At 38.6% G+C, this 19,213-nt stretch overlaps 1 protein-coding gene across 1 annotated transcript in view; it reads right to left on the reverse strand.

Moving 5' to 3' along the window:
* LOC117300413 (alpha-N-acetylgalactosaminide alpha-2,6-sialyltransferase 1-like) overlaps positions 1-19,213 on the reverse strand; it is a 39,791-nt gene that overhangs the window by 1,576 nt on the left and 19,002 nt on the right. Inside the window, exons 4-6 of the mRNA XM_033784200.1 lie at positions 14,061-14,169; positions 13,377-13,486; positions 525-637 (exon numbers count right to left, since the gene is read on the reverse strand). Of these exons, the coding sequence (XP_033640091.1) occupies positions 525-637; positions 13,377-13,486; positions 14,061-14,169 (332 nt within the window). The remainder of the gene's footprint in view (positions 1-524; positions 638-13,376; positions 13,487-14,060; positions 14,170-19,213) is intronic.

Raw genomic sequence — 19,213 nt, forward strand, 5'->3', positions numbered from 1 at the left:
TGTCCAATATCTACGTACAAGGTAGACATTCAACCTACACACCTATGTGAATGTCTAATGTCCAATATCTATGTACAAGGCAGACATTCAACCTATGTGAATGTGCAATGTCCAATATCTAACTAACTTTGCTGTCGTGTTTGAATCCCACCTTGGAGCTCATTTTGTGGATTGGGTTTTCAGTTCCTACCTGGGCTCAATTTCATGGCTCCACTTTATAATTAGCAAAGAATCTGCCCTTTTGTCAAGCAGAAATTATGGGTTAGCAGAGAATTTCTGCTTTTGTGCAGGTGTAGTCCAAAACAAGCATAGTTCGCTGCACAGCTAGCGCAGAAATTTGGTGCTTACCCTGTAAGAATGTTGATTACAAGCGGTCATAAAATTAGGTTTTCCTCCCAAGAAAAACAAATCATTACAAGACAGAAAACTTTATTTCAACAAAATACTGCTCATAATATTATAATCAAAATACAAGTAATTGCAATATTTTTTAACCCAAGTAGTTCCCCATTCTCATTTTGTACCTGTTGTTGGCCTGTAGGAAACTCCATCCATATATTTTGTGTAGACATAACGGAAGAAACTTGGGTGGATAATCTTCAGTTTGGACCGGTTAACGTTGGGTTTTCTCATAGTGCTGAAAAAGAAGAAGATATAGTCCATTTTGAGTAATATGCATTTTTTATTTCACAATGCAAGTAGTGGTAACTTGTTCAAGCATATCATCGGTCTTTGATACATTGTTTAATTGTGTGAAACATTTACACCCTCTTTAAACATAGAAAAAGACAAAAGGGACACGACAGAACAAAAAACCAATACACCAACAGGATATTCTCCCAAATCAAAGCGTTTAAGAAGAAGGTTTATGTTGTACTTTCCACTTCTGAAGTTTGGAATGGTTTTTATAATTATTCATTTAGAAAAAGGTAACTTAATTTGATCCCATACTCGTCTAGCCTCTACTCCCACCATACCCTACTATTATTATTCCCCTACCTTTTCCACTCCAAAATCTCGTGCACCCAAACCAAATTGACTCATCACTACCCCCCAGCTAAAAATTACCCCCCTCTTCAAAACCATCCCTAACCCGTCCTACCCTCCCCAAAATAAGCCCCATCCACCATACCACACCATCCCACGGACCCACATCCAACCTTCCAAACAAGCTCCCTACCAAACTATTATTATTAATGTAATCATCACCCCCAGAACTTAAAAAAAGAACACAAATTAAACAAATAAAGAATTGTTTCTCTCTGAAGAATGTGTTTCTGTATCCCCCCAAGAGAAATGTTAAAATTTGACACCCTCCCCCCCCCCCTTTGGCTTCTGATCTACTCCACCCATAGAGCTATATTATGACTCCACCCCACTCACTATTCCCCAAAATCTATAAAGTTGCCCATTTCTCCCCTCCACTCTTTCATCCCACATCCCCGCAATCTCCCCACCATTGCCCCACCAACATATTGCCCCACGAACATTGCCCCACGAACATTGCTCACCAACATTGCCATTGCCCACTATCATTTTTTTCCCCCCCCCCGCAACATTCCCCACCAACATTTTTGATTATCATTGTTGCCACCGTGCCACACACACACGCGCGCTCATTGCATACAGATTCACAGGATTATTGCCATTATGCTGGTCCCGCACCCCGGCAGCGACAAAGCAAACCTGTGTACATTATCAATGGAGGGGTTTCCGTGCGTTCATTGCACACGTTGTCCTCAAATGAGGACATTTTCTACACGTGATTTTGTACACGCCGTAGGCCCACGAAGCTCTTAGGAAAACGAGCATTTTGGAGGATTATTCGGTACACATTTCTTTCTGTCGGTGTTTGTTGGAGATGTCGAGGAGGACAGTTTTGATGGTAGTTAAATAGTTGTTGTACTCGGGTTGTTTTAATACTTTTTAAAGGACAAGCAAATTCAACGGCTGGCTTGTCAAGTTCTTCAACAGTCAACATTATAATCACTCTTCTCTCAACAAATGTTATGATAGAGCACACTGCTAAATAATACTTTTGTAATTCGCACATGTCGTTGCACATGTCGTTGCACATGTCGTTGCACATGTCGTTGCACATGTCGTTGCACATGTCGTTGCACATGTCGTTGTACATGTCGTTGTACATGTCGTTGTACATGTCGTTGTACATGTCGTTGTACATGTCGTTGTACATGTCGTTGTACATGTCGTTGTACATGTCGTTGTACATGTCGTTGTACATGTCGTTGTACATGTCGTTGTACATGTCGTTGTACATGTCGTTGTGGAGGCGGGAACCTTTTTCACCTGTCGTGTGTGTGTCTATGTATGCCTACGAGATGTACAATGTTTGACTAATTTCCTGTCTGTGTTGTTGTGTGTGTTCACACGGTGAGGCGATGCGCATAAAATCTCCCATATTTGAGATTTTACTGTGCACCCGGACGGTCCAGACGGTGCACAAGTTTTGACGCACCTGTCTCGGTCACCGTCGCACGCCATTCGTATTCCATTGCAAAAAGGTGCATGCAACGCCGCGAAAAAATCCCGCACATTATGCATACAGTGCAGCAAATAACAAAAAGGGTATATAATAAAATTCTCCTATTTTAAGATATAAAATTCACCATCCAGACCAATTAAAACATGATTCATGATTTTAAACAAGAAATATTGTATTTTAAAAGTAGTATAGTTGTTTATATATTTTATAAACGATTTTTTTGTTTTTTTCCCCGAAAGTATCATTCCAAAATGTTTATGTTTTTTATAAACAATATCATTTGAGTAATCACCAAGAACTATTAAAACATGTAAGTTATTTTTGTTTTTAAAGGCAGTGGACACGATTGGTAATTACTAGAAGTAATTGTTAGCAAATCTTACTTGATAACGAGGAGAGAGTTTGATAGTATAATCATATTAAACATTGTGAGAAACGGCTCCCTCTGAAGTGACGTAGTTTTCGAAAAAGAGAGTAATTTTCCACGAATTTTATTTCGATACCTCAGAATTAGATTTGAGGTCTCGAAATCAAGCATCTGAAAGCACACAACTTCGTGTGACCCAAGGGTGTTTTTCTTTAATTTCGCAACTTCGACGACCAATTGAGCTCAAGTGATGTTGAGAAACAACCAATATAGTTAGTGTCCAGTGTCTTTATTAACAAGAGACAGAAGGCGGCTATCAAGCCGTTGTTTTATAAACCTGTACAATAAAGTTTGTTTTCATAGATTACTATCATTTGTCTTTACGTCATTATTATTAATTTTTGTCCATACACCAGGTTTCCCATATACTTAGTTGTACACAGAATTCCAAGTCCATTTATATGTTTTCCCTTTTTGTTTTGTCCTGGGTCTCTCGCTCCCCATACCACCAAGTCACCCAAAATGACACAAAACCAATTTCACCCAGTGGGTACGTTTGTTTAGCTTCCCTGGGTCGACCCGGTACGTTCGAATAGCTTTGACGGGCTCACCCGCTTGTGGAGTGGGTCACTTGGGGGTGACCTGACGTGCATGCTGTCACCACGAGAGGGCGAGTGTGATCGTTCGTTTAGCTCTGCACACCCAGCAGGGAGATGAAGCTTAAAGGAACACGTTGCCTTGGATCGGACGAGTTGTTCTATTAAAAGCGTTTGAAACCGTTTGTTATGAAATGCATATATGGTTAGAAAGATGTTTTAAAAGTAGAATATAATGATCCACACAAGTATCACTCGAAACTGCACGGTTTTCCTTTTACGTCGCGAACTATCACGGTCGGCCATTTATGGGAGTCAAAATTGTGACTCCCATGGCCGACCGTGTTAGTCGACAAGGTAAAAAGAAAACCACGCAATTTCGAGGCATATTTGTGTAGATCATTGTATTCTACTTGTACAATATCTTTCTAACCATATACATTTTACAACAACCGGTTATAGAACGATTTTCAAAGACCAACTCGACCGATCCAAGGCAACGTATTCTTCATTCCTTCAACGAATGCACCAAGTATGATTTATATAGCGTGTTCCATTTGTCCGTCTGTGCACACACACACACCGCATACCTCCGCGTATAAAATACCCCGAAATAGGCGGTCCAATCCATCCTCGCATAACGTACGTTACGATCGCAAACTCACCATTGACAATGTGCACAAACCAATGATTTAGAGTGGGACAGACTGCTTGCTGTTTGTACCCACAGATTGCCCGATTTCCTAACGCGACGTGTTCCATTCGCTCGTGTACAAAACATCTCTGCGGGCGTGGTGCCCGCACTTGCTTGATTGTCTAGGGCTGAGGGGTCCATTCGTGTACGTGTACAAAAAACCATTGGAGTGTTTGTGAATGGTGGTACAATGAATGGGGTTGTAAAAATAGTGAATTTTTAATGTTTTTTAATGGTGTATTATCAGTAGGAGGGTTTTAAAGACAATGGGCACTATTGGTAATTGTCAAAGACCAGTCTTCTTTCTCAACAGGTGTATCTCAACATATGCAAAAAATAAAAAACATGTGAAAATTTGAGCTTGATTGGTCGTCGAAGTTGACAGATAACTATGGAAGAAAAGAACACTTTTGTCACACGAAGTTGTGTGCTTTCAGATGCTTGCTTTCGAGACCTCACATTCTAAACTTGAGGTCACGAAATCAAATTCGTGGAAAATTACTTCTTTCTCAAAAACTACCTTACTTCAGAGGGAGCCGTTTCTCACAATGTTTTATACTATCAACCTTTCCCCATTACTGGTTACCAAAATGAGGTTTTATGATGACAATTATTTTGAGTAATTACCAATAGTGTCCACGCCTTTAATGTGAAGAGTGATGATAACCAAACGTATCATTTCCCTTTTATTGGGACGGAGATTACTAACTTGTACATAGAATGATGGACACTTTGAGTCAATACTGTTTTTACTCTTGTTAAGTGTTAAGTAGTTTTGAATATTTTTTTGGGACGGGTCACCGTTTCTGCATCGAAAAAAAGGGTCCATGTAGTTTTGTGTTCAACAACGACTTGCATAAATGAAACGACAAAATCTGTAAACATTTGGCTTATTATATGCGTCAGTCAGGATAACATGGTGAATACCCGATATGTACAGGGCCCAATTTCATAGAGCTGCTTAAGCACTAAATTTTGCTTAAAGTCACCTGGAAATAGAATTGTTTTTCTTTCAAATTTAAGAGTATATGCTTACGAACAATAAAACAATTTTTTTTAATAATTGTTTGTCACGATTTATATGTTTAAAAAATATATAAAGTTGTTTGGGGGGATGACTCCGCCTACCCCTTTTGTGACGTCAATCGAAGCAGACTTTGCCTGCGATGCGTATAGTAAACACACGTGCAAAGTACATGTTCGTCCAAGTCGTGAGTTGGTACATTTCAAAAAACGTTTTTCTGCATTCATCAGCAATACACCTGGTCGGCATTGCCGGAAAAAACATTTTTTTTTGTTTTTTGAAACGTACAAACTCACGACTTGGTCCGTAAATGTACTTTGCAATTGTGTTTACTCTACGCATTACAGGCAAAGTCTGCCTCGATTGACGTCACGAACAGCGCCCTCTCGGGTCGGGGTCTACTCTTAAATTTGTAAATAACATAAGAACTGATTGTTTAAAACCTTAGTTAACTGTTTATTCACATTCCACTCATCAAAACATATATTAGTGACAAAAGCTTTATTTTGAAAAAATACCACTTCCAGGTGACTTTAAGCAAAAAATTCCTTGCTTAGTAAAATCAGACTACCGGCCATCCAAGATTCAACTCAATTGTTATGCTAAGCAAACAACAGCTAAATACCAGTCACAAGCAATGCATATGGCATGAAAGTTTGGCCAGTAACATGTGTAAAATAAGCGAGCTATTTTCGTGCTTAAGCAAACTTTTTGCTTAGCCTAGCCTTGTTTCAAGGCTGTTGGCGTAGTGTGCCCCGGCCCAGTGCGGCACGATTCGGCAACAACTACATGCATTGCCCTTGATCATTTTTAGTCCAGCTGTCCTGCCATTCGATCATTTTTAGTCCAGCTGTCCTGCCATTCAAACCAATGCACATCAAATTGCCACTCTAGGGTCAACCATTCCACCACTTTGCAGTTTCCTTAACAAAATTTAGGGATACCTGTAAAAAAAACTATTTGGTAGTTTCATAAAGCTAACTAACAATAACATACCATTTGATGAATGGATACACGGTTAATTCACAATGCAAAAAAACATTTGAGCAAAATGTTTTTGAATGGTCAGTCTTGGCAGTATGAGGGTTTGTAAAAAGCAACTTACTTGTACAAACCATTGCCCCGCCATTGCCGTAACATCATTGCCCCAACATCATTGCCCCCACCATTGCCACAGCATTGCCCTAACATCATTGCCCCATCATAATATTGCCACAGCGTTTTAACCCTGATTACCTACCTACTTACTTACTACCTACCCCGGCAGCGGCAATTGAGGAATTTACACACGTTTTCCTCAAATGAGAACATTGTTTACACGTGTCTTTTTGTACACGTGGTATGCGCACGAAGCTCCTAGGAAAACAAGTATTTTGGAGGATCATACTTTCGGGTATGCTGCATGGTGTTCACACTGGGAAGCGGTGCGCATAAAATCTCCCATATCGGAGATGCACTGTGCAGCCGGACGGTCCAGACGGTGCAAAAGTTTTTGTTTACGAACCTTACTTACTCGGTCACCGTCGCACGCCGTTCGCTCGGATTCATTGCAAAAAAAGTGCATGCGGACCCCGCTTAAAGCCATTGGACACTTTCGGTAAACAGTATATTGTCCAAAGGCCCACACTTCGTCGTGTATCACAACTTATACATAAAAATAACAAACCTGTGAAAATTTAGGCTCAATCGGTCATGGGAGTCGGGATAAAATAACGGGAAGTTACCCACCCTTGTTTACGCACGTTTCGCCGTGTCATGACATATCGAGAATTGATAATCGTTTTAATGTTTTCTCAAATTTTAAAGCATTTCATGGAGTAATAATTTCAAGAGTAGTCTTTAACCAGTAAACCCTGTAAGTTAATTGTAAATCTGTGAACGTTTATTTCTTTCTGTTCCGAAAGTGATAATGGCTTTAATAAGCCACCAATATAGCTAGCATAACGTGCAAAATGCGAAATACTCAAATATAGGGTATACTTTCTGATTCTACTATTTCGAGGGGATATTTTTCCAAGCTTATCCCATCAACGAAATTAAAACATGTAAGTGTTCTAAAACACCAAGTTTTTAAAACTATCATTTGAATGTTTTTTTTTTGCCTTTCTATTTTTATTATAATTTATACAGTTTTTACACAAATTACTCGGTTTACTCGTCAAATCCGTCAGTTTTCTCGTCTTGATCTTTTATTCTGTCTGTCCTAGACCAGTCTTCTCACTTGGTGTATCTCAACATTACGCACAACATGTCAACACGTGTGGAAATTTGAGCTCAATTGGTCGTCGAAGTTGCGAAATAATAATGGAAGGGGAAAAAACCACCCTGCTCTGTCACACGAAGTTTGTGTGCTTTCCATTAATTTTGCTTGATTTCGAGACCTGAAATATTTTACTGAGAAATTACTTCTTTCTCAAAAAGATACGCTACTTAAGAGGGAGGGAGCCGTTTCTCACAGTGTTTTATACTATCTCATTTGATCGTTAACAAGTAAGTTCTTATGCTAACAATGATTTTGAGTAATATTACTAATAGTGTCCAGTGCCTTTAAGGGCAATATTATGGCGAGATGACAGGCTTCTTTATTTTTGTAAGCCTTTCAGCAAATTGTATCGTTATAGTTGGTCCAACTTGAGAACAAACTTTGGCCACACACTCTCAAAAGTGCATCCTTGTGGCGCGTATTTTGTTCTTTCCCAAGACAAACATTTCCTTGTGGAGACTGACACTTTGTCCGCATACTACTAACATTCTACCCCGATTTCTTGGTCATTTTGGTGGGGCTCTCATCAACATTAGCAGATAATCTCGGCGGACATGAAGACGTACCAAGTTTATATAATACATACAACGGGGCGAGCGAGCTCAATCCATTAAGTGTGAGTGATGTTTTGTCCGCGAATTTGGAGACATTTCTACAACCTCCTGTTGTGTGGTAGGGGGTTTCAACGCGAATGATTAAAACACGCACGATTCAGTGGTTCACTTCGGCAACAGTCTCAGCGACCACGATGTGTCGATTTGCGCACGTTGCTACGAGAAGTAAGTCTGAACCACACAGAGTGACAATTCTCCTGTTTTTCTTGGTGTCTGTCTTTAGGGGTTTCTTTCATTGATTGCTTTAAAACCATTCATTGTGGGGTTCAACAACAGCTACAGCAAACAATCTTTGCAATGGTCGTTTTGTGCACGTTGCTATGAGAAGTGAGCTGGAACCACATAATGACTTTTTGTCCGCGTATTCGGAGACAATTCTACTGCAGTCTCGTGCGTTGCATGGGTTGAAAATTAATGTCACTGTGTGGGTTCGACAAGGCAATCAAACTCAGCGACAACGAAGCGTCACTTTGTGCAGAAGATCAGAAGATAATTAAGAATCAATGTGTGGTGAAGAGGTTTTCAACTAATGGTTTAATCCCAACGAGGCCTGGTTCTTGATAATTTTACCGAAACGAAAATAGAAGTCGAGGTAAATTATCAAGAACCAGGCCTCGGCGGGTTTAAACCACTAGTCGAAAACCGATTAAACACACACTTTGATTCCCATTCATAAATACCCTTTCAGTCCCATCAACACTTTTTGGACAAAAAGTAAAATAAATGCAACTAGAATATAGTGTTTGTAGAAACAAACACAAGGTGTTCGGATATCGTCAGGGTCAGTGTTTGAGCCAATGAAATAAGTGTTGTTAATAGCTCGTCAAAATGCAAAGATATTTTTGTGTCGATGTGTATTATGGTAATTTAGAATCAAAAGGGCTGTTGCTCGAACAACTAACAATTAAAGGAACACGTTCCCTCATGAGGCGCCAAGTGTAAACTTATTATTTAACGCAACTATTTACAAATAATTCATGATTTAATATATAATTCATTATTAACCATTATTTAATCTTTGTTTACAAATAATCAGTTTTTCACAACACAATACTCATGTTTGGAGCATTGTTAATGTTCCAACAGCCGGTGTGGACGTTTTTTTATTGTCATTTATGAGCTAGCAACTATTAGCTCCCCATTATTTTAACTGTTTACATCTGTTTTCATAAATATGAAAGTCATAAAAAAAACGTATAAAGTTTTTTTGATGACTTTTATAGTTTTTTTGATGACTTTTATATTTATGAAAACAGATGTAAACAGTTAAATGGAGAGCTAATATTATTATTTGTAATGTCAAAAGTTGCACTAATAGTTGCTAGATCATAAATGACAATAAAAAAATTCCGGCTGTTGGAACCCTTGATAATGCTCCAAACATGAATAACTCACAAATACAAACCAAGGTGAAAATTTTAGCATGCGAACTTTTAGTGCACCCCAGTTAAAATCTAGGGACGAAGGCTCGAATCGTGTGGATTGATTGTTCAGACCCTACGTGATTGTCTGGGGTTTCCCTCTATAATGGTTGCCTACCACATCTAAAACTGACATTTCTTAACCACTACACGAGTATCTTCAGGTATATGGCTCTTTCGAAAAAGATTTATAAAGAAAAACTTTACATGTAGTGGTTGTATATTTACAAACACTAATTGTTCGGTGTAAACATCTAACTTTTTAAATCAAAGCTTAACCCCTTTAATCCTAACCCAATGTGTTTTTGTGTTTTATAAAATGGGTGGGATTCGAACCTACAAGGTTTGCACTGCTGGAGCAGATCTCTTACCGCTGCTAGAGCAGGGCCAAATTTCATAGAGCTGCTTAACGGTCGATTTTGTGCTTACTGGGCGCACCTAGCAAATTTTTCATTTCATAGCCTTGTTTAAGACAAGTCAAAAGGTCAAGAGAAGGTCACCAACATCTCCATTTTTATGAAGTACGTAAAGCTCTTTCGTATGATGTAAAGATTGACAAAATAGATTATGTGGTTGAGGAAATATGAACTAATTAAATACTGACGCCTGTAGAAGAGACTAACTTATTGAAAGGGGAAATGTATTTTGAAAACGCCTTGAACGCGACTATACACAAGCATTAATTTGTACATTTCAGCCTAAAAGCCATTAGTTAACGCCTTTTTCAAAGCATTTTGCAGGCACTACCGGTTTAGACAGGTCAAAAGGTAAAGAGAAGGTCACCAACATCAATTGCAGTGAAGTACGTAAAGCCCTTTCATGTGATGTATAGATTGTCAAAATAGCTTATTTGGTTGATGAAATATGAACTTATGAAATACTGACGACTGTAGAAGAGACTAGATAATTGAAGAGGAAATGTTTTTTGAAAACGCTTCGAACGCAGACTAAACACGAAGCTACATGTAGGCGCTGTATATATGAGCACTGGAGCGTGACACTATACGTGTGCGCGACCAATGGGGAGTGACGTAGTTCTTTAGCTATGAATTTTTTAATTTTCAACGTCTAATTTGAACCGGAAGGCAGGGTTAAAATGGGGTCATGTCTGTGGTGCGTTTGAAGCTCTTAGCAAGACCTTTCCGAATTCCGATGAGGCAAAAATTGTTAAAATAGCCTTTGTACTTCTGGAGTTATGATTTTTCGAAATAATAAACTTTGAATTAGTATAATTTAAAAAACGTGTGACGTCATCGTCACACACAAAAAACCACTAAAATTTAGTGTTTGTAGAAACAAACACTAGGTGTTCGGCTATTGTTGGGTCAGTGTTTGAATTAAGATAATGATTTTCATACATAGCGGGTACTTCTAGAAACTATAAGGCTCCCCTGTGAGCCTTAAAGGGGTCTAATATTTTGGGCCTCCTTAACGCTATACGTTTTTCAAATCAGTTGATAGGTGAAAGTTTTACGACCGTTAGCCAGCAATAACTGAAGTTTCTTTTGTACTACACTACCACAACTTTCCCCACATACTCAAAATACTTGCACGCACTTACAACATAGTGAGTAAGGACACCGTACGTGACAAGCACGTGTAAGTACGGCCTCCGTACGATAACGTGGCGATCGCAATATGGTCATACGTTGTAAGCACGTTGTAAGCATGTACAACTCACTTACCACGTGCGCAACGTACGATGCACGCAACCGCTCACGTCCAGGACTGGCGTGCGGGCCACGTACTTACACCTTGGCAAACCGTGCGAGTGACGTGCGTTGATGTACTCCCTCCCTGCTCTTGCCACTCCCTCCCCATGTTTTCACAAAAACGTGGCGGCCGTGGCCTCCCAAAAAAACGTACGGACTAAAAACACGCACGGTGGGTTGTGACTGAGGCTTAAAGCTTGCACGCACTGCCGCATGGCCTTGTATAAACACCCCTTTCACAGAGTTATTAACTATTATACACATATTGACTGGCAACGAGGTAACTAGTATACGTCTATTCCCACGACGGACTTTGAGTGACCAGAAGAGCGACCTTTTTAGATAAGCCCCTCTTCTGGTCACTCACAGGCCCGAGGGGGAATAGACGTACACTAGTTACCGAATTATGCCAGTCAATATGTGTTTTATAACACAGCTCGGTCTTAAATGTCAAATAAGAACAGAAAAAGGAATTTTGTAGTTTGTTCACGGTTCAAGTCCAGAGAGGGCGCTCTTACCGCGGGCACTATTTGCAAAGACTAGTGCCCGCTCTGGTACTATTCCCGCAAAACACGCGCGCGCGATCACTAGCCTATATTAGTTCATCCCACGTGACCGTGTTTCAGCCAACCAGAATACAGAAAAAGCAAGAGGTGTGTGTTATAATTAAAGCTAGTGTACACAGTAAATTGCTCTTCAAAGAAAAAATAAGTGTCATGGGGTAAAAAATCCGTTACAAAAATAACGTTATATTAATAATAACCCTTCAAAAAGGTGTACAGTATAAAAAGGTGTCAAGAGTTTAATAATTACTCTTCAAAAAAACCGATGTACTATAAGGGAATGACTCTTCAAAGAAAATGTAAGGACCAAATTCTAGGCCCAGCAGAGTTTTTGTAAAGTTTAAGAGTTGCAGGCTTTTGCAAATTAGTTGTGCCTGCTTGAGTGAACATTGACCTCTGGCAGTGCTATAGCATGGTAAGGTGTGGCTCACTAGCCTACAGGAGTTCATACAGTGAACATATGTGTTAAGTCTATAGTGGCCAGGCAGACAGTGTGGCAATTTGTGCTGTTACTTTTGGTGAGTTAAATCTTTTGCTTTGTTATTTTAGTAAATGTGGAATATACTGTGCTTGTTTATATTTGATACTGTCATTCCAGAGATTTGAGAGACCTTTAATCAGTAAACTTTGATGTACTTTGGAAGCTCATTTTAGGATTTTGTGCAAGTATTCACAGTAGTAGATTTTCCAAATTTCAATTGTACTACATTTTATTGTTTTTCCAATTGTGTTGGTAATTGTCAAAGACCAGTTTTCTCACTTGTGTATCCAATCATAAGCATAAAATAACAAGCCTGTGAAAGTTTGGGCCCAATTGGTCATCGAATTAGCGAGAAAATTATGAAAGAAAAAACACCCTTGTTGGACGAATTTGTGTGCTTTCAGAGAGGAGTAAAAGACTTCTAGCTATAAGTCTTTTATTATTTTAGTGAGAATTACCTCTTTCTAAAAATCTATGCTACTTCAGTGGGAGCCGTTTCCCACAATGTTTTATACTATACTACACAAAAATCCCGTGTCAATCACAACAATACTGCGCAATGAAACACAATTAAATCCGGTATTTCAGCTTGAATTCAAGGCTTGAATTTCTGACTGTTTTATTCCAGACGTCCAATATTGAAAGCACAAATCTAGACTAATCTTCACTCGTGTACAAGAATCCAGCTAGGAGACGCTTCCCAGGCCGAACGGGTATGCCAATCTTTCAGCAGGGGGCTCGCTACAACACAGCTCCACATAGCGCCCTCAAGGAGGGCTGCTCAGCCACGGGGCTCCCACCGGGCTCGTGTCAGGGCGCCCTCCCCTCATCGGCCGACTCCACTCCGGAGTCGTGCCGACGCCCCCCTGCTGACGGGTTGGGACGATCGTTACACTATCAACAGCTCTACAATGCTCGCTACCAAGTACCAAGTCAGTTTTAAGTGAATATTTAATTAATTACCAAACGTGTACCATCCCTTTAAAAATAATATTACAGAATTCACAAGGTGTTCGGAGCTTATGACTCTTCACAGAAAAACAGTGTATAGAGTTCATATAGAAAACAAATTTCATTCAAAATGTACAAGGTTTGCTACTTTACGAAGAGTTAACTGAAATTAAAAGGAACTTACTATGTTTGTTTATCTCCCCTGACAGCGAGTGGTGGATCGATGTCTTTAACCATGTGCAGAGCGTATGCTACGTCAAACGATTTGAACATGGTGTACAGAGACGTCACATTCTAAATAAAAATACCAGCAACAACAACAACAACAACAACAACAACAACAATAACAGCAACAGCAATGAAAGTACACATTGTTTTAAATCTTGCAAATAAAGTACAAATTGTGATATTGTAACTCTCTTCTTTTTTTACCCAAATATCAATGTAGCATCAAAGTCAATGATGAAAGAGATAGTCTGGCGCCGTGCTTGAATGGTAAACTTTGCAATGGAACCCTTAAAAACCAGCTTGACTTTTTCTTCATGTTAGAAGTGAACCTTTGACCTCATGTAGCACAACAGGAACTAAGCACAGCAGCACTAGGCTTGCCAGATTAAGGTTAATAGCCAAAATACCATGTCACAATTTGTGACTTATCCGACTCGTTTCTACTCAAGTTCTGCTCAGTTCTGCTTAAGCTGCTCTATGAAAGCACTCTCACTACTTAGCTTAGTGGCAGCCAGGGGATCACTTTAAAGGCACGTATTTTTTATTGTTTAAGATTTCAAAATAGTAAACCACAAGGATGATGGCAACTGACTTAATAAATTTTGAATCGATTTATTGCTTGATTGGAATCTGAGCCCACCTCATCTTTGACGTCAAAAGTGTGCTCTGATTCGGGGAAGAATGTATAAAAAGTGGTCTTCTTGCCAACATCCTTGACGTAGTGTTCTCCTGAAATCGCCCTGTTTAATCTGAAAACCAAAAAATACAAAACCTGGAGATAAAAATCAAGTATAATAATAATAATAATAATAACATCGAAGTTTATTAGGTATTAACTGGGGGGGGGGGAGAGTCAAATGTCGCGTGTGTCTAAAGAAAATCTGCGCACAGAATACATTTTCCTCATTTATAGCTCGTCAGCCAAAAAAATCGTGAAAGACGATAAAAAAAAATGCCACATGGTGTGACATCATTTGAGTTTTATTTCCGGTTATACTGGGAACTTAATGTTATCGATTCAACAAATCATAAATACTGAACCGCACATTAGATTTTTCTAAACTAAAGAATCAGAAAAGTGTGTGCAAACTAAGGAAACAGAACAAAGAATGTGACTCCATTTTACATTGACTTCCAGTTCAAGAATAAAGATGAAATTTTATCTTTGACACCTTATAACTCCTTAATCATAACTCCTTAACCGTATTTTTGATTGTTGTCATCTATACGTCATCAGAAAGGGTTCCGAAGCTTACAAAATATAGCTACACAAAGTGTGGACCAATTTGAACTTATTTTCCGTACAGTTGATGTTTATTCTTTGAAAAATAAATAGCTGCATTTCCTTTGCCAATTGTTGGATTAACAAATCATCGTAGTTTTCTCTTTTCAAAAATTTAAGGACAGTGGACACTTTTGGTAATTGTCAAAGACTAGCCTTCACAGTTGGTGTATCTCAACATATGCATAAAACAACTAACCTGTGAAAATTTGAGCTCAATCGGTCGTCGAAGTTGCGAGATAATAATGAAAGAAAAAAAACACCCTTGTCACACGAAGTTGTGTGCTTTCAGATGCTTGATTTCGGGACCTCAAATTCTTAACTTGAGGTCTTGAAATCAAATTCGTTGAAAATTACTTCTTTCTCAAAAAATACTCCACTTCAGAGGGAGCCGTTTCTCAAAATGTTTTATGCTACCAACCTCTCCCCATTAATCGTTACCAAGTAAAGTTTTTCGCTAATAATTATTTTGAGAAATTACAAATAGTGTCCACTGCCTTTAACTAGTGCTACACAGAGTGTGAGCCATTTTGACTTGAATTTCAGTTTAAATCGGAAGATAAAGTTTTATGTTGGAAAAAATCTAACCCCTGAACCAGGTGAAATGACTTCAACAATTCTTTCAAAACAGTTCAAATCACAATTTGATGACATCACAAACGAACACCTGGTTTTTGTAGTAAACAAAAAATTTAAGTCTAGTTTCTACTGTCGTTATTTGCTTCATTTGGTGCGAATCAAAATCAAGAGATAAACAAATGAGAGTTTCCCGGGATTAGCCCATAATAAAAATAATGATAAACTAGATATAGTGTTTGTACAAACAAACACTAGGTGTTCGGCTATTGTTGGGTCAATGTTTGAATAAATGTGTTGTTAATAGCTCGTCAAATTACAAAGAAATCAAAACCAAACAGTTTTCTCGATGTGTAATAATTTATAGAAAAAGCATCAAAAAGTGTACATTTCAACCTAAAAGCCTTTAAATACTGCCTTTTCAAACCATTTTACAGACTCTTCCAGTTTAAAAAGGTCAAAAAGTCAAGAAAAGGTCACCAACACACCCATTTTTGTGGAATACGTGAGGCCCTTTCATATGATGTATAGATTGTCAAAATAGCTTTTGTGGTTGAGGAAACGTGAACTGATGAATAATGGCGACTGGAAAAGAGCCTAACTAACCAGAAGGGAAATGTTTGTTGAAAACGCCTTGAAAACAGACTACGTACGTAAAGCCCTTTCATATGATGTATAGATTGTCAAAATAGCTTTTGTGGTTGAGGACATAGGAACTTATGCATAATGACGACTGGAGAAGAGACTAACTAACCGAATAGGAAATGTTTGTTGAAAACATCTGAAAACAGACTACGTACGTAAAGCCCTTTCATATGATGTATAGCTTGTGTGGTTGAGGACATAGGAACTTATGCATAATGACGACTGGAGAAGAGACTAACTAACCGAAAAGGAAATGTTTGTTGAAAACACCTTGAAAACAGACCACGTACGTAAAGCCCTTTCATATGATGTATAGATTGTCAAAATAGCTTGTGTGGTTGAGGATATGGGAGCTTATGCATAATGACGACTGCAGAAGAGACTAACTAGGAGGAAAATCTTTGTTGAAAACGCCTTGAAAACAGACAACGTACGTAAAGCCCTTTCATATGATGTATAGATTGTCAAAATAGCTTTTGTGGTTGAGGACATAGGAACTTATGCATAATGACGACTGGAGAAGAGACTAACTAACCGAATAGGAAATGTTTGTTGAAAACATCTGAAAACAGACGACTAATGACGACTGGAGAAGAGACTAACTAACCGAATAGGAAATGTTTGTTGAAAACATCTGAAAACAGACTACGTATGTAAAGCCCTTTCATATGATGTATAGATTGTCAAAATAGCTCGTGTGGTTGAGGACATAGGAACTTATGCATAATGACGACTGGAGAAGAGACTAACTAACCGAAAAGGAAATGTTGGTTGAAAACACCTTGAAAACATACTACCTACGTAAAGCCCTTTCATATGATGTATAGATTGTCAAAATAGCTTGTGTGGTTGAGGATATGGGAGCTTATGCATAATGACGACTGGAGAAGAGACTAACTAGGAGGAAAATCTTTGTTGAAAACGCCTTGAAAACAGACTACGTACGTAAAGCCCTTTCATATGATGTATAGATTGTCAAAATAGCTTTTGTGGTTGAGGACATAGGAACTTATGCATAATGACGACTGGAGAAGAGACTAACTAACCGAATTGGAAATGTTTGTTGAAAACACCTTGAAAACAGACTACGTACGTAAAGCCCTTTCATATGATGTATAGATTGTCAAAATAGCTTGTGAGGTTGAGGATATGGGAGCTTATGCATAATGACGACTGGAGAAGAGACTAACTAGGAGGAAAATCTTTGTTGAAAACGCCTTGAAAACAGACCAAAGCGAAGCTATTTATAGGAGAAAAAAAAAATAAATACAAAAATAAATAGTACAAATTTTGGTCGCCAAGTGGTCTACCATCCAAATACTGACTGGGCCCGATTTTGCTTAACTTTAGTGACAGGTGTTATCAACGCAGCAGTATGGTACGCAGACTAAAACGATCAACACGTGGTGCAGAGCGTGACTATGCTCATCAATGCACCGCATACTTACACGTGGTGACCGCAATGCACCGCATGCTTACACGTGGTGACAAAGTACATGTACATGTAATTGTAAAATCTTTACGCGCAATCAATGGGGGCATTTTGTAGTGCTTTATACATGAATTTTAGACTTTTCAACATCGATTTTGAACCAGAAGACAAGATCAAAATGGGGTCATGTCTGTGAGGTGTTTACGGAGTTTTTAATGCCCTTTCCGATGATGTATTGATTGTCAAAATCCGTCTGCAGATCAAAAGTTATGATTTTTTGAAATAATATCGCATACTTACACGTGGTGACCGCAATGCACCGCATGCTTACACGTGGTGACAAAGTACATGTACATGTAATTGTAAAATCTTTACGCGCAATCAATGGGGGAATTTTGTAGTTCTTTATACATGAATTTTGAAATTTTCAACCTCGATTTTGAACCGGAAGACAAGATCAAAATGGGGTTATGTCTGTGAGGTGTTTACGGAGTTTTTAATGCCATTTCCGTTGATGCATTGATTGTAAAAATCCTTCATGCAGATCAAAAGTTATGATTTTTTGAAATAATAAACTTTGAATGAGTGTATCTCGTCAACTGATGACGTCATCGTGACGTAAGAAGTTTTGTATCATCTACTGGTTATTGTCTACCTGTGTGCAAAGTTTCAACTTAATGCAAGCTTCGCATCTGTGCTTTTTTATTGCGGACAATCGACAGCGAGAAGAATAAGAAAAACCAAAAAAAAAAACTAGATATAGTTTTTGTACAAACAAACACTAGGTGTTCGACTATTGTTGGGTCAGTGTTTCAATCAATGAAAAAGTGTTGTTAATAGCTCGTCAAATTGCAAAGAAATCAAAACCAAACAGTTTTCTCGATGTGAAATAATTTTATGGTAAAGCATCAAAAAGACTACATTTCAACCTAAAAGCCTTTAAATAATGCCTTTTCAAAGCCTTTTACAGGCACTTCCGGTTTAAAAAGGTCAAAAGGTCAAGAGAAGGTCACCAACATACCAATTCTTTTGAAGTACGTGAGGCCCTTTCATATGATGTATAGATTGTCAAAATAGCTTTTGTGGTCGAGGAAATGTGAACTCATGAATAATGGCGACTGGAGAAGAGACTAACTAACCGGAAGAAATGTTTGTTGAAAACGCCTTGAAAACAGACTACGTACGTAAAGCCCTTTCATATGATGTAGATTGTCAAAATAGCTTTTGTGGTTGAGGGCATAGGAACTTATGCATAATGACGACTGGAGAAAAGACTAACTAACCGGAAGGGAAATGTTTGTTGAAAACGCCTTGAAAACAGACTACGTACTTAATACCCTTTCATATGATGTATAGATTGTCTAAATAGCTTTTGTGGTTGGAGCCTTATGCATAATGACGACTGAAGAAGAGACTAACTAACCGGAAAAGAAATGTTGGTTGTAAACGCCTTGAAAATAGACTAAAAACGAAGCTATTTATAGGAGAAGAAAAAATAAAATAAAAAAATAAATAATACAAAATTTGGTCGCCAATTGGTCTCCCATCCAAGTACTGACCACGCCCGATTTTGCTTAACTTCAGTGATCGGACGGGAACCGGTCTTATCAACGCAGTACGGTCGCAGATAATATACAATAAATTCGATTTGAACCAGAAGACAAGGTCAAAAAGTTAAACGCCTTGAACGAAGACTATTCTACATGAAGCTTTTTCGCGCTCTATGGATGATCACTGGAGCGTGACTCTCCCACACAGCTAATACACTACACGTTGTGTGTATGCCTAAGTGTAATGTTTATGCACATACCAACGGGGGATTTACGTTGTTTTTCAGACGTGACTTTCGAAATTTTCA

This window comes from Asterias rubens, chromosome 15, assembly GCF_902459465.1.
Source record: "Asterias rubens chromosome 15, eAstRub1.3, whole genome shotgun sequence".
Classification (NCBI taxonomy): domain Eukaryota; kingdom Metazoa; phylum Echinodermata; class Asteroidea; order Forcipulatida; family Asteriidae; genus Asterias; species Asterias rubens.